The sequence below is a fragment of the Arthrobotrys flagrans genome (genome assembly GCF_004000055.1).
Source record: "Arthrobotrys flagrans strain CBS H-5679 chromosome Unknown unitig_0, whole genome shotgun sequence".
In the NCBI taxonomy this organism is placed as follows: domain Eukaryota; kingdom Fungi; phylum Ascomycota; class Orbiliomycetes; order Orbiliales; family Orbiliaceae; genus Arthrobotrys; species Arthrobotrys flagrans.
Window position 1 is genome coordinate 6,400,520 of NW_027137550.1, and position 25,954 is coordinate 6,426,473.

A 25,954-nucleotide genomic window follows, 5' to 3' on the forward strand; every position below is an offset into this window, starting at 1 on the left:
ATGGCACCAAATTCGAACCCACGGTATCTCAACTACCCCGATCCAGTTGGACTGGAAGAAAATACGGAGGAGTCAAAGTACACAAACCCTCCAGCCAACAACCCTGTTGTGTCCGGCCTGACACTTGAAATTCTATCGGGAGTGTAAGCCCTCTCCGCCGAAATACAGGATATATATTTTTTTTAAAAGAAAAAAAAAAAAACTAATGCGTATACCCGTAATCTTTCCATGCTAAAAAATCAGTATCTCAAATATTGGCTTCATCCAGCGAATGTTCTGGTCCAATGCCGATTTTGGAGTCTTCAGAAATCTCAAGATACTAGACAGCTATCCGAACCCATGCTTCGTTCCGGCGATAGTCCCGAAGGGGCCTGATGATGTTATTACTGCTGGTGACCTGACTGCAGTTCAGACACCAACTGACACAACGTTTTACTCGTCCGCTGACTTCGTCAAGTTGTATACCGAGCGCAAAGCGACTCCTACACAAGTTGCCCAAAGGTTGCTAGACATCGTTTCTCAGGAACCACATACAGCAGCAATCAGCCAGGTTATTCCTGAGCTCGTCCTATCTGCTGCTGATGCATCGAGCAAGCGGTATGCTACTGGCGCCACACTGGGGCCTTTGGATGGCGTTCCTTTTGTGGTGAAGGATGAGGTTTATATTCATGGATACCTTACCCATTGTGGAAGTGCGAGAGTCTTCGACAATGGCGAGGGTGCTACCTCTTGGTGCGTCAAGAAACTCGAGGACGCAGGGGCAATTATGATTGCGAAAACCTCCATGCATGAATGTGGTAGTGATGTAAGTATCTACAGCAGAGCTGTGCTATAGGGGCCTTCGATTTCTAATTCTCTGTTTCAGACGACCAACTGTAATCCGGTTAAAGGGAAAACGCCTAGGAACCCGTATAACCGCAAATTCTATACCGGCGGTTCATCTGGTGGTTCTGCCTATTGTGTCAGTGCAGGTATAGTCCCAATTGCTGTCGGGTGTGATGGGGGTGGCTCCATTCGGTGAGAGAGACATTGAGGCTTAGTGCTACCCATCGAGTGTCAACACTAATTCGTCTTAGGATTCCGTCAAATTACTGTGGTATATACGGATTGAAGACATCTGCCGGGAGAGTGTCGATATCTCCTACACCTACTCTCACTCCTGGAGTATGCCTACCTTCCCATCATTTATTTTAAGTAGGCTGACGAAAAAATGAAAATAGAATGGCGTCACCGGTCCTATGTGTGCTACGATTGAAGACTTGAAGATTGCATATAGAATCATGGCCGCACCAGATCCGGGAGAAGCAATATCCTCCACATTCCCGGTGCACCGAAATCCCGTGGCGCCACTTACCACACAGAAAAAGAAGGTTGTTGGAATTTATAAGAAATGGTTTGATGACTGTTCGCCAGCAGTTCACAAGCTCGTTTGGCCAGCTGTTGAAGCCCTGGAGAAGCAAGGTTACGAGATTTTCTACATCCCGTCGATCCCGTACTTGAGTATGGCTCGGTAAGTCGTTCCTATATTCTGAGCAGAACTGATAAATCCAGTCGGAGAAACCTATTAAACACTGTGGAAATTTTATATAGACGGGCTCACGGTCTGAGTATCATTACCGATATGGCTGCTTCTTTAAACGGAGATGTCACTGGACTTACTGCACCAAACCGCGTATTGTTTTCTGTCGCAGCTCAAACACCTGCAATTGACCTCCTAGCTGCCAATAGAGTTCGCGCCATGATGGTCAGCCATTTTGCATCTGTGTGGCAACAGCACCCTGGAATGATTATAGTCAGTCCTGTCGTGCCAACGGTGGGGGCAGAAATCATCGAAAGCCATTTGAAATACGGGTATGCATTTACACACTGATTTTGAATCCTCCTATCGGTTCGTAACCGGGGTTAACCTGTTTCATGGTGTACAGTGTTAGTGACGGTGACTCGAGCATCCGAAGCATGAAGTACGTTTCCATTGGTAACTTTATTGGGGCACCAGCAACCAATTCTATTGTTGGATACGACGACGATACCAGCTTGCCAGTATCTTTAATGGGTTTGGCTGAATGGGGTAAGGAGGAGGATTTGCTGGGATGGTCAGCTGAAGTCGCTCAAGCAACTGGACTTGTGAGGAAGAAGCCGGTGAACTGGGTTGATGCTTTGGCTCTTTAATTAATTAAATTGATTGAGGACGTGTACATGTAGTTCGAAAGGAGGTTTATTTCACAGGAACCTTGCATATTCAATAACGATTTGGTCAGCCATGCTATAAATAAAGTCTCTTCGGAAATCTCCATTACATAGAGCTAGGCCTCGAAATAATATAAAAGTGTCTGGGAAACAAGTATGAAACAGAAACGTGGGATCGACGCCCGTCTGTGTTGCACATCCAACAACGTCGGCGTCGACGGGGGTCAGCATCGGCTATAACATGGACTCTATAGGATTTTACACCGTTTAAGGATTTCAACTCGGCTTAAACCCCCTCTATTATTGTTATAGCGCTTTGTTATCTCCATTATTCTGAACCGATCTAGCCGGTATCAAATTCACTAAAGGAGGCAAGTCGAAAATGGTGAGAATCGATCTTCATTCCATGCTCTGAGATATACATCGGGTCCACTACCAAACCGAGTATGCTAATGTGTACTTCATGTCCGTGTTTAAATTTTTGCAGGGTCCAACAATCAGTTATCTCCTCGGATAACGTTATCAATATTAATATTAAGGATGCCACGCCATGGAATTGACCCTTACACCTGACCATGAAGTTTAAATATTTGTGGGCATATATTTTATCGATAATGGGTATGTTCTCGTGGCCGACAACATACCAACTGGAACCCAAATTTTTTCTTGTACGACGGTTTAAAGGTTCAAGTTGGTTGGTTCTAGCGGTACACACAGTACCCTGTACAGCACAGCAGCAGCCTGTTCAATGCTAGAGCAGGGTGTGGGGTGCACTCTTCTCAAGAAAGAATAGTTTTTCCATAACCCCGTGCTGCTATTTTTATAACTTTTCGGTTGACTGGGCGAGAGGTTCAGCAGTCGCTAACCACTTCCTTTGGACTTGCAGGTTTGGCCAAGCATGGGTTCAGACGCACGCTCTACGAGAGTTAAAGATCGGAAGTATTCAAACTGCGGGCTACTGATACATCGTTCCCTCTCGTACCTTAATTATTTTCATGCGTTTGGGACATGATGCCCAATAAGAGTGAAGCGTGAGCTTAGGGGTCTTCACCGACTTGAATATATATGGGAAAGCCTGGTAATTCATCTTTGTCCATGATGATGTACAACTGTACCTACAGTACAGCCATGTACCCAGATCGCATCATCGGTCGAAATTTCAGATGGGGAACCCAAATGCCAGGTGTGAATACAAGGCAACATGTCACTGTGGTTCCGTGGAGTAGTGCAACCGAATGTAACCTCCCATGCCTCAACCTGATTTGATGTTGACTGGCGAAGTGGTCCTGGGCAGCGTCATTCGTCGGCAGGGGCTTGCTTTCCCGAAAAAAAAAAAAAAAAAAGCCTGTATCCCATTTTAAGAAACGGGAAGACGCTTTACTCAATCGTCATTAGGGCCAGGAAGCAAAGCGCAAGAGCTCGATCAAAGAGACATCGTTCCAGGTATATCGGAAAATTTTAGCTAAGTCGCATATCATTTTTTCTTTCTCGGTAGTTTGAAAAAGCATAAAGTCGTGACAATGTGGGAAAAACTAGGCTGGTGTCTGTGTTTAATATCGCAGTTAATATATGTAAATCAAGGATTGGATGATGCCGATGAGGATAACGATATTAATGAGAAAAGCCCCTCTGCTTGGAGAAGAAATATTTCTATTTCTTCCAACATAATTCATCCCTTCGTCCTCGAGGAGTCGACGTAATCTTGTATCTTATAATATATCATATTTTCTGTATCTTGACCCCATACACACAGTACACAGTAGGCACCAGCTAGCAAGGCGCTGCATCCCACGGCCGAATAGAAAGTTGGTATGAGGCACGGCATTAACATTTGCATCCCCCGCGCGCACGAACCAACCGGTTTTGCATTTGAGGTTCTGGAAGTCACAAGCTTATCAGTTGCCTAAAGCCACACGAATACGGCCATGATATCCAGACCAGCCGCTTGATCATGATCCTAGCCTGAACGGAGATTGGTAACGCGAAGCATCTGTCTCGCCCTCAGCGCCCCGATACCACCTCAGATCAACCATTTTGAGGATCGCAAGATCGGGGAAAATTTGCAGTACAGGGTGCCATCCATAGGATCTGTGGCCTGATAGAGAATTCACCCGGTCCCAGCGGAGTATATGGTGTGTAAAAGCCCCTTCGAATGGTCTTTCTTTCTTTTCTGTTTTTAATTGTTAGATTCGGTTTGGATGGTTGCGTTCGACTGGAGTAGCTACGACATACTTGCATCCCGGCTTTACCAAAAACATCAAGACTGACTAGACCGGGTTAATTCTTTATTCCAAGAAGCGGACAGCCGTACTCCGGACAGAACAAGAATTATTAGACCATCCTCTTGATCCTCCAATGGTCCCTTTAAAGGGCCTGGGGATCTCGCGTTAGCACAAACCATGCCGTCCTTTGCAAGCTTCACCACCAAGCCGTTGACAATTGGCAAGGGAAGGGACCACCACAAGTCCTACCCACCCGTGTCCATGAAAGCACCTTACCTCCCCGAAACCCCCCATCTCGACACATCCGACCTGCTCGTCTCGGTTCAGTCCGTTCCCTCTCCTTCGGACCCAGAGATCAGCCAGGATATCAAAAATAGCTCTCGCCCTGGCTCCAGATCGAGTCGGTCGGTGCAGAAATCCGACCCCTACGTCCAAAGGGACACCGGTTTTGTGGGCGGCCACCAATATAAAGTCGAGCGTCAAGAGGAACGCCGTCGATTACGGTCTCTCGGGCTGCTAACTGGAACTTCAACTCCACAATTGCAATCCGAAGTCGCCCCAAGTCCGCAATCTCCAACAATGTCGACGACACCGACTTCACAGAAACCAGATGCCAGGCGAAGGAGCAGCTGGCAGCCTCCGCTGAAAGGAAAGCTCCAGAAGCGGAATAAGAGCAGAGAACCGGAACAAAGAAAGAGCATTGATACGAAACATGCATCAATCGACTTCAGTACAGTCCCCATGCCTCCTCCACCGCCTCAGCATGCCCCCCACTCGTTCTCCAGAATTCAGAACTATCCGGCATCGCCAATGACCAGTCCGTGTGCAACACCGGCACCTATGACGCCAACACGGGACCTTCCTCATCCAAACCCACCTTTTTCTCATGCTGGACGGTCGAATTCGAGTCTTGGAACAGTGCTTGGAGGAGGAGCAGTCTCTGCTGCGCATACTCCGTCGTCTCTAGGAAATTTAGTAGATTTTTACGATCCAAATTCCCCGGGATTAGGACAGGCTTTTTCAACAGCACCCTCCTCGCCAATTGTGCCGTTAAATATACAGACTCCAGCCGGCCAAACCCCATCGCCTATTGGATTCCATAGACCGCGATATGCAGCCCAGCTAGATTCTCCCATAGACTCCGTTACTTCGTCTCCCCGCCTTGCTGCCCAGAATGAACAGGTCCCAGCAATTCCAGCAATTCCAAACGCCGTATCGACGAAAGTTCCAGTTCGGCCATTTCAATCTCCCCTCGTAACACCACCACCAAGCACATCCTGTGGAAATTCGAGTACAACGTCACTCAACTCAGCTACGAGCCAAAAGCCCACAGAGAAGCCGGCGGAAAAATCCGGATTCCAGCCATACCAACCAAAATATGCGGCAAAATCCCATGTTACAAGCACTGTTCCGCTATCCCAGACTCTCAACCAAGAGCAAATTGGGACTCCATTTGTGCATTTGGATTTTGCGCCCCCAACCAAGCCATTTGCTCCCCGCCCGGCGACGGAAAACCGCAGGAGTACGTCTGAGACCCGTCTTACAACGCAGGAAGCGAAAGAATACAATGCTATTGCTCAGGCGACAAGGGAAGCATATTATAGTAGAATTCAATCGCCTTCGGAGACTTCTTTATCGTCAAAGACCACGGCTCGGCCACAACTTACGCCTTCTAGGCTGAGTTATGAAGTGAGGAGTTCGCCAACTCCAGAGGCCCAAGGAGCGAAATCAACTATTCCCCCAAAGTCCATCCTTCGCAAAACTTTAGATTTGAGTGTAGAGGATATCCAGGAAACCAAAGAGGAGACTTACAGACGGCACACAGTCCCTCAATCTGTTGGTTCTTCAACAGCCACAACACCAGAGCCGTTGAGACTGTTGTCTACTGTATCGGTTCCCACCAAGAGCGAACAAGTCAGCCCCATAGAGCCTCCGGTAGAGGAATCCCAACCAGAGCGTGGGAGATCGATGTTCAAGCGTGGAGAGGAAACATCGGGTTCAGACCTGTCTCGCAGGAATTCGATGTCTGCCCGGAAATCTATAGAAGTTGAAGCTCCCTCAGCGAAAAATTTCGATATTTCGAAGTATACCCAAGAAAGGTTCTCGAAGCCCCCACTGGCGAAGCAGCATAAACCGTACCCTCCAGTCAGCTATAAAGCGCCCGTGACCGATATTACCCCCCCCCTCCTCCTCCTACTACAACCAACTCAGAACCTTCTGCTCTAGTAAATATTCCTCCTGTACCCCCACTGCCCGAATCGATTCAATCTGTGCGTGGTCTATCAACACCACCCCCAATACGGTCAGAAACCGCGATAGAATCGTCAGACGAGGAATTTGTGGAACGGCCAATCACAGCGGAGTCAAAGAAGTCGGTAAAATCAAAACTAGGCACGAGCGTTACGACAGCAGAAACCGGACCGGTTAGACCAAGAGCTCCATCTATGTCTGAAATCTTCAAAGATTTCGTCAGACACGACATGGATGATAATATCACCTCGGAGCCAACTGAAGGAACGGACTGGCTGTCGCAGCTATTTCGCGGGAAGAAGAATGAAACAAGAAGTAGATCTCGACCCGCTAGCGGTCTTTCGACTCCAGGTTCAAGTGCATCTCCTCCTCTGGGCAGACCTGCCAAGAAAGAAAAGGAGCAAAAGAGAGCATCTAAGAACCTCGAATTAACAGAAGAAGGTCGACGAGTTCACGAGCGCGCAGAAAGGCAGCGACTCCAGCTCGAACGGAAGCTCATGGAAGCTGAGAGTGACTTGGCTTCAACACCCCGGTCACCAAGGTTCCCTCGTGGTACTTTCTCAGTTACGGGGTCTCCAGATCTGAGAATTCCAGGCACGGATGCATCGAGCTTGAGAAGCACATCGACAACATCTGTGGACAGACTTGAACCTCTCCACATCGTTGGAGGTGGTTTCGCACTAGGTCGGGCGAATGACCTCGCTTCGGACCTCAGCATCTTTTTGGATGAGAAGAAACCACCAGAGCGCAAGAGAAGACCTTCATCAGCCGAAGTTCGGAAACAGTTAGGTGAAATGACGCCTCCTCATGAGCGAGAAGATTGGGACACCGTCCGTAATTCTCAGGGTAATTTTTCGACACTCAACTTCCCACCACAACCTTCACCACAACTTCAATCGCAACCTTCGCCACAGCTGCCACAACTTCAACCCCAAAGCCCACAACCTCAGGTTCAAGCTCAATTTATCCCTCCAACACCTGTCCCTTTAAGCCCCTTAATCCAGCCACCAATCATACCTGTGGCCCCGCTCGTGATCAAACCCATCGCAGGCCGTCTCCCGGTCGCAGCAGAGCCATCTCCACCAATTCTACCATCTTCGCGCCTCAAAGAACCCCTCGGATTAGACCATAGAACATCAAATAGTTCACTGATCTCACTCGATGTCACCAAAACTCTCACGAAAATCTTAGTTGTGTGTTGCAATTGCAACAGATTACACGATCCACCTAGCGATATTTACAGAAAGATGGCGGGAGGCAATAGTTCATTTAGATGTCCGTACTGCATTCACCAGATCAACGTGTTAGAGTGCTGCTCTGCATACACATCTATTTGCAATCTTATTGAAAAATTAAATTGACGATACTATTAACAGTTGCTTTTATTTCCCTTTTTCTTTTTGCTCTTAACTAACGGCCGTGCATTTGGTATCTGGTTAAAAAGTCCTTACTCGGGTTCATCGGTTTTTTAGCAAGGGTTTTTGTTTATCTGTTTTATTGATATCATTAGCGTTCTGTATATACATATACATATCTTGAGGGGAAAGGTTCAGCATGTCGTTAGTTCTTTTTACGCTATAAGAAGCAGAAAGCTTAATACAGGGGAGGGGGTATACGATAATATAAATCTATCACACGTTGAAGAGTTACGGACATGGTCGATTGTGTTAATGTTTGGTTCTCGCATGGTTTATGCAAGCAGACGTCTTTGAGAGACAATTTTATACGTATTTGATTCAGATCGATAGTTGATATTATGTAGCTGTCATAACTAATGCAAGATATCATAAACTCGGAGCAGCTAAAGAAAAACCATCGTACAGTGATGTCCTAAGAAACGCCGATACCAGGGTATATAATATGTGCAGAGAAACCAAACTTCTAAACGAAACGCCCAATCATAATCATAGGAATGAGACTAGACCCTGAAGCCAGGATCTCTTCATCCACTCTAACGCTAAATCCACTAGATCTGCAACGCACATAGCCTAAGTGCTAGTACTTAGGTGTATATCAACGAACCAGTACCTCCTCGTCCTCGTCTGCAACAACCGGCCCACCTTCTTCAGGTAACTTCAACTTAAAGCATAGGGCAAACCCCACAACCGCAAATACACTTCCGAGTCCCACAAAAGGTAGACCATACCAAAGGGGATTCCCCGTCGAAACCCCAAAACCATATAATCCCGCCAACAGCGGTGACCCCAAAAAGTTCCCTATCGCCATCATAATTGCGATAAACGAATTCAATCTCGCTTGGTGATGTGGCTCCACAAAACTCGCAGCTAAACTCCTCACACTCCCACTAAACCCTGACCCGAGTGTGTATACCACTAACCCAACAATAGCGAGCGGTAATGTCGGTGCCAGCCCGACGATGTACCATCCAATTGCGAAAAGTGCGACAGAAACCTGTGCTATCAATAGATCTTTACGCTGAGAGGATATGCCGAGTGTACCGGTTAAGTATGCAGATGCGAAGGGGAGGCAGAAAAGGATGCCCATGCATACAGCTGCATGAACTGTGTTCAAAAGGTTGGCTTTTGCAATTGTGATCTCGTATCGAGCTGATGCGTAGTATAATAATGTTTCCAGAGCGCGGGTGAGAGATATCATGGACATCATGAGCGAGCAGACAAGAATCCTAAGATGCGGACTGTGGAAAACGAAACTGGAAGAGTCGATGAATTCGTTGAATTGGGTTTTACACCGTAGCCAAAGGCTCTGCTTCTCGGGAGGGATAGTGGATTCCGAGTTTATGCTATCTGCTTCTGCAGTCGACGTAGTCTCTACGGCGGATTCAGGTTGAGTATACTTATCAGAATTGTGAAAACTGATCGTTTCAGGAACGGCCGACATCATAATATAGCCGAATATTGTCAAAAACACGCCGCATGCGACGGACGTCCAGTTTCCCGACTTTTCCATAATCCTGGATGTTATCAGCGGCATTATAAGTCCTGGAGCATAAGACCCGACAAGCTGCATAGTGAAGAAAGTAGATGCTCTATAGTTATAATGATACCTGTTAGTAAGAAAAGTTCTTAAATTTTCTCAATGACCAAGCTCATGTCCTTTGGATTAGCTTACCTCTCTGAGGGGGCAGTCACATCGATGATCATTGTGTATAGAAGTGCATTTGTCACACTAAGCCCGCCAGTGATCAGGAATACTGATCCGAACCATACGAATCGGATAGGGAAAGTATCTGAAAATCGATTGACGACGATGGCCCAAATTAGTTGACATAATGCGCCCAACAGCGAAGCCATGAAGACAGGCTTCCGCCCAATTTTTGGATTATCAGCAAGCATTCCTAGTGGAATTGCTACCAGGAAGCCTATAATAGTTGTTACACATTAGCGATACTTGTTCATATCAATAATTGACATTGCATGGATTGTAAAACAATATGATACAGGGTTTAGCATACTTGGGATGGCATCAAATACTGGTTCTAGTCCTCTTATTAATGCTAGTTCTGTCTGAACAGGTGCAATTTTGCATTTTTCTTCCGGGACATCCTCCCCGGTAGGAAATAGTTCATGTTGCTGAGTAGCATAATAATTCCTACATATCGTATCCTCATATATCCTGACCATAGCAGGTTTTACAAGTTGGTCCGCGGCTTCCAATATGAACATTCCAAGGACGAAGCTGATTAATATAACAAGGCCGCGGCGGGAGGTGTGATTGGGACCTGGAGATCCAGCCTCGCAGTCAACAGTTGGTGTTTCCGAAAGATTTGTAACATTGCTAGTGGTTGAAGAACGACGTTGATATTCTGGTAGTGATTGTGCACCATCATGCCGAAGCAATGGTGTTCGCTCGTCTTGGCGGTCTCCCGTCACCATGATAGTGGTAATAGAAGTGTGACTTTTTCGGCTAAGAAATTAAAATATATATATAACTATATAAATGAAAAGCTTCGATGATTAGAAGAAGAGGGTACCAGACGAAAGGTAAGAACCCCGCTGAGGTGTAATGGTTTATCTGGTAGGGTAGTTCCGATGTTATACGTTTGTCCTCCAGGGTCCTGCTGCTGTGTATCCGTCTGGGTACCGTTTCACTTATATAAAGGTGATAATGACAACGGTGCAACTTCCCGCCAGGCAAGTTGATACCATATTTATTTCCAGAAACCTAAAGAAAACGCAGACGGTTGGTGCAGGTTCCTTTGGACAACTTTTGAAGGGAATAGGGGGTTTGTCAGAAGGGTTCTACCGGCAGTCATATGGCCCACGAAATCACCACCACCACGACCTTGCGGGCCACAAAACTTGCAAAGGCTGCAAGTGCAATGCAGTGCGGGCCAACTTATTTGCATTCCTCATGCATGACCATCAGACCGTTAGTTGCCAGATGATAAGGACCCGCTATTTCCTTGACATATTGCAGGGATCCCGTTGTTGAGAGCCTCGAACTAAAACTCATCCCGCCGCCCCGGTGCAGACTAAGACAGACATCATCGACTTCACCCCCTCCAAGTTTCAGATCGAGGTGAGATCTGATGCCACGAGACCACCGGATATCCCGAGCCCGATCCAAGCGACCGAAGGCTCGCAGGGACAGCGCAGTGTCGACGGCGAGAAGCAATATTATGCATCTGTGTTCGATATGATGTTCTCAAATGATAAGGTCATGAAGCGTTTAAAATGCATGGTGTTGTTCCGATACAAAATGCACCGCATGGACAGCACTCAAAATGGTTGTGCATCCTAATGTTGCATGGTCGCCAGCTGCGCCGCCGTTGCAGTATCGTGCAGGACCGATCGGGTGGGGTCGTCCACCATTGCCAAGGCTCAAGCCTTGTCAGCCGGTACATTCCGTTTCCAAGGCTGGACTTTCAGGCCAGCCGAAGCTTGAATCAATTTCATGTATAAAGTTGGATAAGAGGTACCTTGGTATACAAATATCTATCAATCGTCGACTTCAAATCCTGGTATTCTCCACTTCTAATTCGACCTTTCACCTAAGTCGGCAGCTCTCCTCCCCACTAGGTAGCTCACAAATCGGTTATTTATGCACAATGACCGTTAGATTAGCTGATGGCTTTGAGAAAACGACATCAACTAGACTACTTGTAAGTTAGGCCTATATAAAACGCAGTCACAGGCGCAATCTCAATCGCAATCGCAATGAAACGAAAATATGGCATATACTATGACCCATGGCCTAGGAATAACTAGTACATGAGTACTTACATACGTACTACGTATACATCAGTCGAACAGACTAGCCGAAGATTCTCTGCAAAATTAACGTAATAGCACTCCCTAAAACCACTGCCCAGAAAAACCTCTGCCATGCTTCCATACCGAAGATACTCCCAATCCGTTCAATGTCCAGTGAAGACCCCACTTGTTTTGCACGTGAGTTTGGTAGGGCTGCTGGGGACCATGGTTTCTCCACTTTGAGGTCATCGAGTATTTGCTCTGTCGTAATCTTCGCTCCAGCTAGGCAAACAGGCACACCAGTACCAGGGTGAGTACTCGCGCCGACGAAGTAGAGACCAGAAATTGTCGTTCGTTTTAGGCCGGAAGGCAAGAGCGTTCCTGATGACGAATTAGCTTATCAATCAATTCATCCATTTTAAGTGGACAATTCTAGCGGGCAGCTACTAAATTATAACTTACCAAAAGTCAATTAACAGTCCAAGGATTCCACTTTTTTCGAGATTGAAACGTTCTTGCCCTGAAGAAGACAAGTGTCAGCGGAAGCTTTTCCAATGGAAACATTTTTGCAAGGATACTTACATGTGGTTGGAGCATTAACCCGTTCAGATGCAATCGCTGCTTTCAAATCCCTCGCACCGGTTCTCCTCTCAATTGTCTCAATAACCAAATCCCTGACCCTATTCACAATTCTATTCCAGTCATCTGTACTCTTGAATCCCTTCCCATTCCCATTTTTCATTCAGGTGGCCTGTAGGCACAAGTACCACGATCGAATCCTTGCCTTCCGGAGCCGCAGTAGAATCGATCCTCGCCGGCGCATGAACATAAAAACTCGGTTCATCCGGTACCTCCAGCTTATTAAATATATCATCAAAGCTTTCTTGATACCGTTCCGCGAGAAAGATATTATGCGCGCTCAACTCGCCAGTTCTTCGGCTCATGAACCAGTAGAAAGATATACTTGAACAGGACGCGGGACGTTTCGCTAGACTTCTCGAATATTTCGTTTCCGGGAGGAGATTGTTATATGCGTACACTAGATCCGCGTTTACGAGGACGATATCGGCTTGGATGCGCCTTCCGGACTGCAGTACTACACCGACATCTTGCTTTTCGTCTTCGGACAGGAGAATCGACGAAAATGGGCGAGTTGAATTGGTAGTCTACCCCACCCCCTTGCCTATTCTAACGATAGTATCGACAACCTTGTGGAACATACCGCGGGGGTACCAAACACCCTCCGCGAGTTCTGTATACTGCAAAACGGAGTAAATCCCTGGGGCGGCATACGGACTCATCCCTAAGTACATTGAACCGAAGGTAAAGCATTTTAACCTATCCGTCCAGAAATAACTCGACGCTCGGGTATACTACAATGATATCAGTGTCGGTTACTCTCACAATTCAGAACCAATAATTTACCAGGGGCGTAGCTATCGCCACCCCAAAAATATCCTTCAACAAACTTGGCCGCATCATGCTCAGAAGGGAGGGGAAGTTTTTCCTCAGAAACTTTCCAAGATTAAACTCATAGTTTATGTGTCCCTCAGCCAAGAAGGCAAGGCAGCGTTAAAATCCATCTTTCCCCCCTCCCATTTCTCAATCTCAGGTTTCATTTGTGCCAAATCACTCAAAAGTACTATTTTTTCGTTATCGTGGAAAAACACTTGGTAATTTGGGTTGCATCGAAGGAGTCCAACACCCTCATCTGCCATTGTGGTGTTAAGGTCTGTGAAAGTTTCGTGGAATAGTTCGGGGTTAGGAGAAGGGAAGGCCCCTGGTCGAATCTCTATAGTATATGAGAATTAATATATTAGTGAGAAGTCCAATAAAAGTAACTGTTGTATCACAATAGGAGTCACCTGCGTGCTCGCCGTCATATATTAGGGAGCATCTGCGCAGCTAAATCGATTAAAATATAGTCCGTAGATATATGGATTCTTGATATCCAAACCTTCCACCTGTAAAGTCATTCTTCTCGGCGATAGTAACCTTGAACCCTGCCTTTGCCAAACGGGCCACAGAGGCACACCTACACCAGCACCTATAATTCTGATGAGCCATCATCCGACAATTACTTGTGTAATTTTGTTGGATCCTGTGGGTTCTTACCGATGATCGCAACGGATTTCCCAAAAGCCCTTGATGCTCCATTTTGATACTCTGAACTCTAGGGCCACAGGTAATAGTTTAATTTCGGTAGGCGTTCAAGTATTCCAGAGAAACCGCAAAACCGCATTTACAAATTAACGAAAGCCTAATGTGTATATATATCACATATTCACTCTAGTGCGCCCCGCACTGTCATATCGGCTGTTGAATGAGCCGGCAGGGAGAGCTTAAGAGTACCTTGCATAAAATTAACACAAATCTGAACCGAATCGTAGTGAAAGAATGTCTGAAATAGAAGCAAGATCCCAAAATTTGCGAAGCCTGCACTTCGATCTTGAAATTGATTTACTTGGCTTTCTCGGAGCATTTTTCGCAAATCTGTAAAATTATATCAGTTAGCAAGTGAAACTTCATTGCCTAGATAAGAGCCAGCTGTTCACAATAGAACCGTTTCGGATAATATTCCAACCAATCAAACGTCATCACAGATCTCATCTGTTGACGATAATTATAAACTTAATGCCGTAGTTTAAGGAAGAAGAAAAAAATAAAATCGCGATCCGGCTGGGGATTTATTACTAAGCAGTACAGACTGGACGATTTCTGTGCTACATGGCGATCGATAAGGTACACTCTAACCCCTGCTACATATTTCACTATCGGCTCCGGGAAAAACGTGGTGAAAGTGTGGCTGGTGCAACCGGGGGTGAAAGGGGGGCTATATATAAATCACGCCACGGATACATCATTTAAATGTCTTGGGATCAAGTCATGACATCATTGATTACACGAGCTTGGAGGATGTTTGAGTTTGTAGCATTCTGGAAGAGTCATTGAAAGGGTTAGGCGTCGGGCCGCGGAAGTTATTGTGCTTCCGAGGCGAGAGTTGTGCATTAGTGATATCCTTTATAAAATTTATATCACCGATGGCAATGCTATGTAATTTTGAAATAGGATCGGAGTATAGTAGAAATTGAAGTTTGTGGAAGTGAAAACTTTGGCGAAGTTCTGTTTCTATTTCGAATTTAAATGAGGAATTAAACCTCGAGATTGTGAAACAGCTATAAGACCTATTTACATGTAACGTAACTCGTATACGTTGGCTTTAACAAACACCCAAAGCCTTCTCGATTTACTAACCGTCGGTTCATTCCCTATCGGCGTCTTTCCGTCCCGTCCAAGTAGTACCCTCCCGATTTCTACATAGTTTTCCACAGCCCCTCTAACGCCTTTCCTTGCTCCGCTGTGAGTAGGCAACCTTTCAATTGCACTTCTGTCCTGATAGTAAGTTTCCATCGCGATCCCTAGTAACCTCTGTCGCAGCAATCGAACTCCATCTCGATCTGGGTTTTCGATGGTTATTGTAGGGGTTAACTAGTATTCTGCCAACTAATCACTCGGTATATAAAAACGTCTGATTCCGTTCTGATAGGGAATTTGCCGTCGAAAATATGATTGTCCGCTCTCTCGTTGTTGCCTGACGGGAACTATAAATCTATTCCAAATCTCTCAAAAAGCCCTTGTATTAGTTTCACGGGGAGGATATCAATAGGCAGCATCTCCAACGAGGATGCTATTTCCTCTGGTAGATTATAAAGCGTAGAAATGGGCGGTTTGAGGCTTTTTTTCCACCTTGGATTTTCCATAGTATGAATAGGTGTTCGAGGCGGCCTCAGAAAGTTTCGACAATGTTTTTTGAGCCTCCTGTCAAGTCTCAGCTTCGTCTATCAAGCCATTTGCATTCCGACAGAACGCGTATCTAGAATACGATCGGATTAGTTAGTGTCCCTTAGATATTTTGGGACCTTAAACTTACAATAATACTAAGTCGATCCGGAGTCTTCCCTCAAACACGCCACTGGCAAAGGAGAAACTTCTGCTCTTATGTTGAAGTTTCATAATGGCAAATCTAAGATTAAGTATCTGTCTAAAGTGTGTATTGGCTGACGGGAATGCTCAACCCTCTAACCATGACAGAAATAGTGGCCATGAAGGAATTACAAAGTTGAAAATTTCTGGGAACCCATTGATCACATCTAGAGTGTGGTCGAAAGACAGTTGGCCAAAAGTGATTAAAATATTGGTAACGAGGAAAAATATAGCTTCCCTGAACACCATATTGTTAGCTACTCCTAATTTAGTAAACGATTAAAGCTGTATAGCATTGTTTCCTACTCGTTATCCAAGTATTTCCAGAGCTTGAGCTCAAAACTCTTCTCAGGATTGATAACCCAAGTGCCATTCTTCAATGCCAACGTATTAACGAACCAAAGGTAAATCATAGGTAGCGATATGGGGATTAGAACATTCTTGCGAGGAACTGAAAGAATACACTGATAGGATAGGCCCCAAAGGAAGAAGATAACGGGGCAAGCTCGGACTATAATCAAGCCCATATATGTACCTTAGCCACCGCTATGAACTAGTTTGGCCTCAATGGCAACTAAAGGTGCAATGGAGATAGCTCTAAATAATCCGATGCGTCTGAGGTGTTTGTAATTGTTTTCAACCAGATGTTTTTCCTTCTTTGGCTTGAGGTTTGCTTCCTCAATTGATAGAGACGGCGGAATCATTGGCGAAGTCGGTAGGTAGGCCGTAGGAATGATAGATTTACCCACAAGTATACAGACAAGTGAAGTAATGTATGGTTGTACTACGAAGAAAAGAGTTCCTCAACTGGTATTCTCCAAAATGTGGTGCCAATGGCAGCATGTTAGGCCCAAGCATCGTTGCTCAGGAGATAGGAGTCCCACGGTATCGTTGATGTTATGGCTATCTGTGATATTTGCAACATTTGATAGTTTGTTAGTAGTGTTTGCTAGATAAAATACTGCGAGACATGCAGAAATATGGCCCATCAGAATTAACTAGTTACTTACAACGAGTAAACATGTTTTTTTGTAATTTTCTACGCTCGTTTTGAAGGGCTGGAGAAGAATTGTGAGAAGTATGGCCACTGGAATGGTATACTTTGCATGCCTAATATCATTACCGAAGTTCATAATAAGTCTCTATTTCTGATCACTCCCTTGAATATTGTCTTAAATGCTTAGATAATATAATAATATCAATGTGAGCCTGACAAATAAGATAGGATATCAGCTTGAAGGTTAAAAGGTGTATAAAAAGTATCGCGATTAATAAATTTTTCGAAGAGGTTTGGTCTGGTGTTGGTTTTCGAGTATACACAGCTAACAAACAAAAAACCGCGGAATGATCGCGCGAAAAGCTCTAGGCCGTCGAATAGGCCATTCATGTTCATTTTATATTTGTTTCTAACGCCGGCCACATATGCCCTTGTTTCTGTAGGTTGGATTTCCCACCCAGGGTTCCGTCCAGGCCCGTTGGGCACTGATAACTTTTGCCAACGCTAAGCTTAATATTCGTGCCATCCCAAGTATTCCGAGTGTCATACAGCTGCAGCATAGCCAAACGGATACCTGGCCCTTTTAGTGAATACATGACGCTTAGACTTTTGCTTTTTTCGGGTTGAATGTACCATCGAGTTCTTTTCGAGTTCGATTGGTGATGCAGGTCCCGAGGGAATCGTGGCGAGTGCTGTGGCTCGACAAACGGAACGAGCAGCAACCGTATAGGGAATAATTCCTGTTTGGATCCAACACACAAAATACCACAGTCGTTCGATAGAGCCTCTTAGTGCGTCTCGTGAATAGTGATGTGTAGAATAGAATATGTAGGCCGTGATGTCTGTATTGGTGTGGCTGATGATCTGCCATGAGGAGTTTGGTGCTGTTAGGATATCTTGAGTCTTAAGTGTACCGCCACAATTGATCTCTCAACGATATTTTTCTGGTATATAAATTTCTCCAAAACAGAAACCCCCAGGTTCTTCTTCCTCCTCACAACCAACCACCGTCCTCTTTCCTCTCTGCACCTGACAGATCTCAACCATCAACCATCAAAACCAATCTATCATCATCACCATCATCATCATCTCTTTTGATAGTACCAACTCTTGATATCCCCATTGTCATCTCCTGTCATCGATCAACTTTTCCTCAATCCATCATCTAGGTCTAAGCATCGAGAGGACGTGTCTTGACACTCACCCGTTGCAACAATGGCAAATCAACAGAACCCCCACCCTGCTCTCGTCATCAAGACGTACGAATCCATCACGTTCACAGGTAACCGTCACATTCGCTCCCGCCAAGGTCAGCGAATTGAATTAGTTGCTCGACGAAATGATGGGCTTGAGATCACTTTCCCGTCCCCAACGAGCCGCCAGGTCATTCGCTTTACCATGAATAGCAAGTATGTTACTATTTATTGGGCTGAAAACACAGCATCATTGGTCTTGTATGTCAACGACAAGCATGTCCCTGCCGGGTACCCAAAGGTAAGTGCAATACCTCATTGCCTAGTTTAAACAGCTAGCTGCTAGCTGTCGAGTTGGCTTGCCTTTCCATTGTCCAATGGTTGAACTGACGCGACTTCTCTTACCTTCAGGTTGAAGTCCGAAATGAAACCGGCTTCCGTGGTTGGACTGACTTCTCCAATGACGCGAACATCCATACCGATATTGCCCGGCTTCTCGGAACCCAGGTGTTTGGAAACAACAGGCTCATGGCTCTCCAGTGGAACCGTTACGCCAACTCGTACGACCTAAAGCCCCTTCGCAAGGCCATATGTCACACTAAATGGCAGAATCTTTCGTCTATTGAGCTTCGTCGCAGATGTATGCATATGATGGAGGATGCTGGAATGACTTTCGGACATGTAAGCGTGATGTTACGTTGTTTAGGTTCTTTGTTCAGTTTGATTATATGGCGGAGATTGCCTGCTAGTTTCCGCAGTCCGTGGCAGTGACTCTCCTGGACGTCATGGTCACTGCACAGTTCTCGGGTCCTGTTCCCCCATGGCAACCAACGGCAAAAGGACGTCCCCCTCAAGCCCTCTGCGCTGAGCTGCCCGGCTATAAAAGCCCAGCCCCTCCCCTGCAGTTACTCTTGTCTTCGCTTTCAATTCCATCATCACGGCTCTCCTTATCCCCTTGATATTGGCTTCACTATAATCCTCGCTCCTAGCAGATTCGCTAGCCTCCTTGTATGCATTTGGAGACTAGATTGATTGATTCTCCTATAGAATCATGGCTTCAGACAAGTTGACCTCTGTATACATCATATGGAACTCTATTGGTTCATCCTAGCTAATGGATTCACAATGATTTTTATTTAATTTCTCATTTTACTATCACATTGTTTTGAATGAGGGTTCAATGGCTAACATATTCTTTTCTCTATTTCAAATAGTATTTTAAAGGTCTTCCTGCTGCTGGAACTGGTCCTTCCATCGCTCCTACTGCTAATGCTGGTACCAATGCCCCGAATGGTGCCAATACCAATGCTACTACTGGTGCTAACGCTGCTACCGTTGCGAGTGCTCCCGCCGGTGCCACCATTCCTACTCCTGGCAATACTCCTACCGCCACCGTTCCCGCCGCTGGAAATATTTCAGTTGGTACCAATGCTCCTGCCGTCAAGGCCAACGTTCTCGGGACCACTAATGCTCCAACCGGTTCCAATAATGTCGCGGCCACTAAATTCCCTGCCGGTACCAATCCTGTTGCGACCGCTGACGCTCCCGTTGGTACCAACGCTCGGGTTACCACTAACGCTCCCGTCACTGGTGCCAATACTGTTGCAACTGCTAACGGCCAGGCTGGTGCCAACACTTTTGCTGGCCCAAGTGTACGATCGGCTGCCGTGCAAGATGCCCCGCCAATGGAGCCAAAGCGTCCGGTCACATGGTACCCACTGACAATTGCGCACATGGTCAAAGCCGAGCCTGGGGGAAGCCGCGTCTACCATGCCATCACTGCAAAGCAACCTGGGACCATCAGACCACCCGCCGTCTTCCACTTCGACGATTCAGACCCATTCGGGACCACCCCAAGCGAGAGCAAGGTCACTAGCATCGCCGAAGTCCCACCAATGGCTCAACGTGGAATCGTCGCCCCACCGCCATTGCCTCCCCTCCCTCCACAACTCGCTGCCCGTCTTGTCGCCATCCCAAAGGAAAGGCGCGCCGTCGAGGCTACTGAGAGCCTCACGGAGACCCGGAGCACCGACATCCAGGTCATTCCGGGTGCGCAGTACCGTAACATCCCTGATTGGCAAGAGGGGCTTGCCCGAGCTGAAACCGAAGAAACCCCGCTTCCTGGCCCTCCCTCCGGGATGCTGATTGATTTCGGGGGTAACCTTGAAGTCTCAGCTCCCCAGGGAGAGGCCGTGGGCGGGGAGGCGCATGTCGACACCGTCTCCGAACTTGTCTCCGAGCTTGCCGGTCTGGTGTTCGGCCCCGCTGAGAAGTCCGATGCTTGGGAGGACATTTATTCCTGGAGGAACAAGATGGACTATCCTCAATAAAGGGGGCCTGGGGGACCCTTTAACATTATCCGGCAACTTGTCGCCGTTTTTTTCTTTCTTGATTTTTTTTGGCTCCCAACTCTCAAACACACAAGAATCAACGAGAGAAGGTAAGCTCTTTCCGACTCTTGAGATAAAAAATTTTCAAATAACTATCCTAATACTAACGTAATCTCAGCGATCTCATAGTCATTCGTGACGTCGTAAACGTGTTGCCCACACCAAAATACAACGGATTACTAAGCCATCTGGAGAGTAACTAAGAAACTATAGGCTCCAACCATCAGATCCTAAGTACTTCTAAAACACAGGTTGGGAAGTTATTCTGGGGAGAAGAGGGTTGTTTCTGGATGTACTATCTCACTTTGTTTTGGGACTCCCAAACCTCCAAACTAGAATACACTAGTTCACTTAAAAAATTATAATATGAAATTTAACTAATGCAAAATCCATTGTGTTGTTATAATAGTAAGGAGAGCAGTAAAGGTATTATAGCGCTTAAGAGGATTTTAAAGGACTCGGAGGTGGATAGAGAAAATATGGATGGAGTGGAGATTTTGGAGTGGATTTGATTTTGTGATGAAGTGTGGGTTAGTGAGGGGTTAGCGTTCTGTATAGTCTTTAGGTGCCAGTGGGTTTTAGAAAACGGTTATTTGTGGTGGACTTTATATTTATAGTGGGCAGGGGATCTAAGGTGTTATGGTGGAGCGCATAGATGGAGTTTTGGGGGAATAATTTAGTAGGTTGTGTTTTGGACTGGAAAGTATTTGAGCTTCAGTGCTGTTTTACTAGCTGTTTTTATCCTTCAAAACACTGTTATTCTCAAATTATATCTATCAATAGAGGTCGGTTCAAGCGGTACTCCTAGCTGCCAAGTGCCTGGTAATCCGTCTATTTATAATATAAGTCCAAACCACACCATCGGCCCATATTTTCAAGTAATTACGTAAGTTAAAAATATTAAGTCCAAACCGGCGCTCCACCAAAAGACTTAAGTCCATCAAAGATATAAAAAGTCCACTCTACTACTCCACGGTTTGGAGCGGTCTAGAGGCGGATCAGCCGCCCCATGGTAACACACTATGTATATATAATTTTAGACATTTTTAGGAAACTTTACGGTTCGGAGGCAGGTTTGATAAAACCCCGACTTGAGTTTAGGCACTCCGTCGGATTTTGGGTTCATTGTTGAAATACTATACAGGTATGTATTATAGATGTAAAACTTGCCCCTCCTTTTGAAGGGCTTTGTTCGGTCACCGCAATTTCAGACTCTCCCGATTGTGAGGCCTTTGGTTCAAGGATGTGTACCAAGTCTTAGACAGGCCACCGTCGATATGACTTCGCACGTGACTAGAGTGTTGATTTCTGACCAATTTGTGTAAAATGCATACCGAATTAATTAATATTCAAGGGTTGAGTCAAACAATATATATTCTGGGCAAGGCTTCTATAAATTAGGCACTTGTGAGAAGAAATAGAAAGACTTCAAAACCGCTCATACTAGGGTACATACGGAAGCTCTGCTTTCTAGCACCCTCTTTAGTCGGAAGTAGTACAGGGGCTGAATTGGAGTCTCTTACTATTTAAATAATTGATAACACCACGCATTTTACGGAGCTAGATATAAAGCGAATTGTAGCACATATTTCTATATACAAACGGCGCAACAAAAAATGAGACCGACCATATGCATTATAGCTAGGTCTCGATAAATCGTTTCTCATAAGGAATCGTGTTTCCATAATTCCCCATGTAGAAAGAAGGACGAGTAGTGTTCTTAATCTCGGTGGAATCTAAGCTTTTGCTTATAGTATCCGTCCGCAGGTTCATTCTCCTGACCAACTTGTTCCTGAAGCTTTTCCTTTTCCTCCGAGGTGATAGGTGTGTTCTTCAGTTCCTCAATGACATCATCATCATAGTCCTCTCCACCGAGACCCGCTTCAAGCTCTTCTTCAGTAGGTTTTTGATCTGCTGGTGGCCTGGCAGTAGGCGTGATGGGTTCTTCGATATCCGTAGCCTCTTTCGTGGGCAAAACTTCTGTCTCAACAGTAACTGTCTTGTACTGGATTTCTACTGTTGTAGTTGGTGGTGGCTTAATAACTTGAGTCAGAGTGAGAATGCTATTCTTGGTGATGACGGAAACTTTAGTATGACCGTCTTTGATGACCGTGATGACGTTGTTCTTCGTGACGGTGACAGCCTTAGGAGGAAGCACGACGGGCTTGACAGTTTTGACGACAGGAACCGGAACTGGTTTCTTCTGCACCACACTCTTCACAACAGGTTCGAGCTGTTGGATGGGAATACATCCTCCAAAGGGGCCGTTCCTAATATACGAAATTAGAGCCTCTTACTATTTGATGTGAAAGTGAATTGAATAATACTCGGCCTTATTTTGACATCTGACGATGCAAATTCTTTTGGCATTGTAACTTCCCTCGCATTTCAAATTGGCGGGCAATTGGACCTCGATCTCGCATGACCCCGGGTGACCTGACGGACGTATAGAATAGGCATTACCGAGGCAGTTTGTATTTACTTTCAGGTTCTGGGTTGTCCACCCTTTCGCAGTACCTTTATAGTCGATCATGCATGTGAATGGACCACCGCCGTCCTGGTTTACCTGCCAGGCTGTGATCTTTAATTTTCCACCTGGGACGACCTTCGGGATACCACTTTTGAGAGTCTGTTTAAGAGCATTGTCAAACCTATTTTTTTTGCTCTGTTCTAACTGGAACATGTTGTTAATCCACCATTTAATGTCGAGATACCCATCATTTGGAGTGTCGTGATAGGGCCATGGCCATCCGAGTTTTTTATTTGCCACATCTAGCCATTCCGCTTTCTTGTTCCTCTGTACCCAGGTAACAAGAGAGTCGGTAGTAACTCCGCATCCATGAGTAAGAATTTTCTTGTTCCACTTGGTGTGGACGTTTTTGACGTCGAAAACTGGTACATCTTTCTGCCAAGGGAAGAAACCACCCCCATCTCGTCTGTTGGCTGGATCGTAACCCAGTCCGTAACCGGCAATGCTGTTATCGCCACTTCCCACGGCCTTAACGAAAAGGACATGGGCGGATACAAGCTCGGATACGCCCAAGAGAGAAATTGCCACCGGAGTGAGAAGACTTGAAAAGTGCATGTTGGTTGATAAAAGGAGGGTGTTGAATTTTGGTTCAGAAAGTGAATGAAGGTAGTAAAAAGATGAATGAGAGTGGTTCAGAGAGTCAGGAAAATGAAGGAGCGACAAAGTGAGAGTGAACTTTACCTACTAGGTAGGCCCCAAGTTGGATCGACAAGGGCTGTGATGGTGAGAGAAGTAATCTCTCGAGCCGCCGCCACAGGCCCTCTTTATACCCAGAATGATGGATATAATATTGATCCCACCATATCATGATATCGGACCATAATGTTAAGTTGCGAGTAAAGGGTATTTTGAAGACACCTTTCGCCTATGCCTAGTAATAAGGGTTGCGGCGCCGCTTATGAAAACTTTTACGGCAAGTTTTGGACGAAGTTGCCAGGATTCTAGCTATAATTTCAATATTCCAAGACCCTGTTTTCGCATGCAAACTCCAGAATATCAATAAACTTTTTCCCGTTGTTCTTTTGTTTTAAAAAAAGCATCTCCATATTTTCGCTACCGCGCTACCGAATCGATGGAGAACACCACTTCATCTACCACCGAGATCAAAAGTGAGATCTGCGATATGAAAAAAAGAGTAAACCTTCCGACAGTCAATTCATTTCTAGATAAACAAAGCATACGCTGGTCTCGTACCCAAGTATAAAACTAGACCCAATTCTAATGTGGCATTTTCTTACAGAATGGAGCTCTTACAAACAAATTTGTAGATTCGAAAGAACTAGATGCCCGGAATCAATATCAAGCTGTGACTATGCACGTTAGCCGAAACGAGCCACTTGGCTGCACCCTGTCAGCCCGAATTGATTCGATGCGGGGTAGAATAAACGCATTTATAGATTATCTCCTATTAGCTCTTCAAAAAAAACCAATATACTTAAGCATATACTTAGATCCACTGTAGTGCCACTAGGAATATCACCACAGCCCCCTCCGCCCACTTTTTGACAAACCCCGTTATTTCTATATTACTCAGGAATGTGGCGCTTTAAATTTCTCTAAATTGCTATCCGTTACTTAATTTATATTTAACGCTTGTGAACTACCGTGCTATCGTTGACGACCGTTAGTCTAGACCGCCTGTACAAAGATGTTTCGGAATTTACGCGAATTAATAGGCAACGGGAACATCTGAGATACTTACCATCATATGATCGCGATCGTAGGTAGCGTGTAGAAGTCACCAAGTCTACGTTTGGCCAAATCTAACCAAAGGACGAGAAGACTGGTAGCTTTTTTCCGGTTTATTGTTTAACTTAATGGTACGTAAATATATTTTAGGTGTCATTCCGGGGTGTATACTACCAACCTCAGTCTCGGCTCCTAATTAGGTCGTACGTAGTTAGTAATTAATAGCCCGACAAGCACGAGCTTGTGCTCGGCTCTATAGAGAGTTTGACTCCGAGACTAGCTCTGCAGATCCGTAGCTTCTGGCTGATGGTTGATATACTTAGCGGTCTCGGCTTAGTCGATCTAGCACATGCATGCTTTGTTGAGACCAAAAAAAAAAAAAAACACCCCTGTCAGGTACCTCTCGGTGGTACAGGATAGGCATGTTTTTTTTAGAGATTACACTCGGATCAAGCTTTGAGCTTTGCTTCTTGACTAGCTACTTAAGTGATCGTCGAGCCGACAGCCGAGATCGAACTATCTGTCAGCATTGGGTTTCGGGTAGGATGCCTATTGTTCTTTGGCATAGATTCGAAACAAAACAAATGTTGAAAAGCCAAGAGCTTAAGAGCTCGGTACCTTGATACCGTCGAAGCTAATATCGACGTACCGGGAGAGCCGCGAAGGGCCAAGATAGAGCCTTTTTTCCCTTCCTCAGTGTTAAAGTAACTCCGCCTTATCATAACCGGATCTTCAGGTCTTACTAGTTTTGACAGAATTTGTCGGCCACAATTGAACTGATATCAATATATCTAAAAGTAAGCTCGGTACTTGGGTTAAATTTCCTCCGTTCATCGGCCCGTACCGTCTTAATATATCCCTCGAGGAGCCAAATGGGACAGACGAATAATGCAGGAGAACCGAATAATGATAATATAACCATCTAAGCCGGTAGCGAGCTATAAACGCTAATTATTAGTGTCGCATGAAGTGTCGTGTCATATTTTCTAGATATAGATCTCCTCGATTTCAGAATTAATATCTACAGAAGAAACTATTGCCTATAAATTCCATAACAAGAATTGCTCGGCGCACAATGCCGTAACGCGACCACATCCCGATTGAGGGTATTTCGCCACGATATTTACTAGTACATGCATGGAAGTTTACAATACATGGCGACTAAGATATAATATATGCCAGCAAACTCCGATAACTTTATCATATGTCCCTTGCTGTAGCACCAGGCCTGCAGGCGGGTCTGGCGATCTTATAGTAGATGGACCTCCCTTGAAGCGTCGAAGCGACTTGAGATCATTTTCTTACCTGTACTTCTATATGTTCCAAGTAAACGATAAA

The 25,954-nt window shown here is 45.5% G+C and overlaps 8 protein-coding genes across 8 annotated transcripts; 4 read left to right on the forward strand and 4 right to left on the reverse strand.

Annotated features, from left to right (window-relative positions):
- DFL_004889 (uncharacterized protein) lies at window positions 1-2,169 on the forward strand (the record flags this gene model as incomplete). Its single annotated transcript, XM_067634060.1, has 7 exons — window positions 1-143; window positions 244-805; window positions 866-1,017; window positions 1,077-1,164; window positions 1,221-1,510; window positions 1,591-1,851; window positions 1,926-2,169. 7 exons carry the CDS (start codon window positions 1-3, stop codon window positions 2,167-2,169), a joined length of 1,740 nt encoding a protein of 579 aa, XP_067492167.1.
- Window positions 2,170-4,586: 2,417 nt separating this feature from the next.
- On the forward strand, window positions 4,587-6,635 carry DFL_004890 (uncharacterized protein; the record flags this gene model as incomplete). The annotated part of the gene is made up of 1 exon (XM_067634062.1): window positions 4,587-6,635. One exon carries the CDS (start codon window positions 4,587-4,589, stop codon window positions 6,633-6,635), a length of 2,049 nt encoding a protein of 682 aa, XP_067492168.1.
- Window positions 6,636-6,853: 218 nt separating this feature from the next.
- DFL_004891 (uncharacterized protein) lies at window positions 6,854-8,020 on the forward strand (the record flags this gene model as incomplete). The annotated part of the gene is made up of 1 exon (XM_067634063.1): window positions 6,854-8,020. The coding sequence occupies one exon, from the start codon at window positions 6,854-6,856 to the stop codon at window positions 8,018-8,020; it is 1,167 nt and encodes a 388-aa protein (XP_067492169.1).
- Window positions 8,021-8,672: 652 nt separating this feature from the next.
- On the reverse strand, window positions 8,673-10,513 carry DFL_004892 (uncharacterized protein; the record flags this gene model as incomplete). The annotated part of the gene is made up of 3 exons (XM_067634064.1): window positions 8,673-9,666; window positions 9,750-9,999; window positions 10,093-10,513. 3 exons carry the CDS (start codon window positions 10,511-10,513, stop codon window positions 8,673-8,675), a joined length of 1,665 nt encoding a protein of 554 aa, XP_067492170.1.
- A 1,484-nt stretch (window positions 10,514-11,997) lies between these two features.
- Window positions 11,998-12,575, reverse strand: DFL_004893 (uncharacterized protein; the record flags this gene model as incomplete). Its single annotated transcript, XM_067634065.1, has 4 exons — window positions 11,998-12,070; window positions 12,140-12,214; window positions 12,296-12,353; window positions 12,416-12,575. 4 exons carry the CDS (start codon window positions 12,573-12,575, stop codon window positions 11,998-12,000), a joined length of 366 nt encoding a protein of 121 aa, XP_067492171.1.
- A 796-nt stretch (window positions 12,576-13,371) lies between these two features.
- On the reverse strand, window positions 13,372-13,990 carry DFL_004894 (uncharacterized protein; the record flags this gene model as incomplete). The annotated part of the gene is made up of 5 exons (XM_067634066.1): window positions 13,372-13,625; window positions 13,699-13,738; window positions 13,791-13,797; window positions 13,873-13,880; window positions 13,949-13,990. 5 exons carry the CDS (start codon window positions 13,988-13,990, stop codon window positions 13,372-13,374), a joined length of 351 nt encoding a protein of 116 aa, XP_067492172.1.
- A 4,039-nt stretch (window positions 13,991-18,029) lies between these two features.
- DFL_004895 (uncharacterized protein) lies at window positions 18,030-20,337 on the forward strand (the record flags this gene model as incomplete). Its single annotated transcript, XM_067634067.1, has 3 exons — window positions 18,030-18,308; window positions 18,419-18,688; window positions 19,222-20,337. The coding sequence occupies 3 exons, from the start codon at window positions 18,030-18,032 to the stop codon at window positions 20,335-20,337; spliced, it is 1,665 nt and encodes a 554-aa protein (XP_067492173.1).
- A 1,780-nt stretch (window positions 20,338-22,117) lies between these two features.
- On the reverse strand, window positions 22,118-23,482 carry DFL_004896 (uncharacterized protein; the record flags this gene model as incomplete). Its single annotated transcript, XM_067634068.1, has 2 exons — window positions 22,118-22,667; window positions 22,725-23,482. The coding sequence occupies 2 exons, from the start codon at window positions 23,480-23,482 to the stop codon at window positions 22,118-22,120; spliced, it is 1,308 nt and encodes a 435-aa protein (XP_067492174.1).
- Between the last annotated feature and the right edge of the window lie 2,472 nt (window positions 23,483-25,954).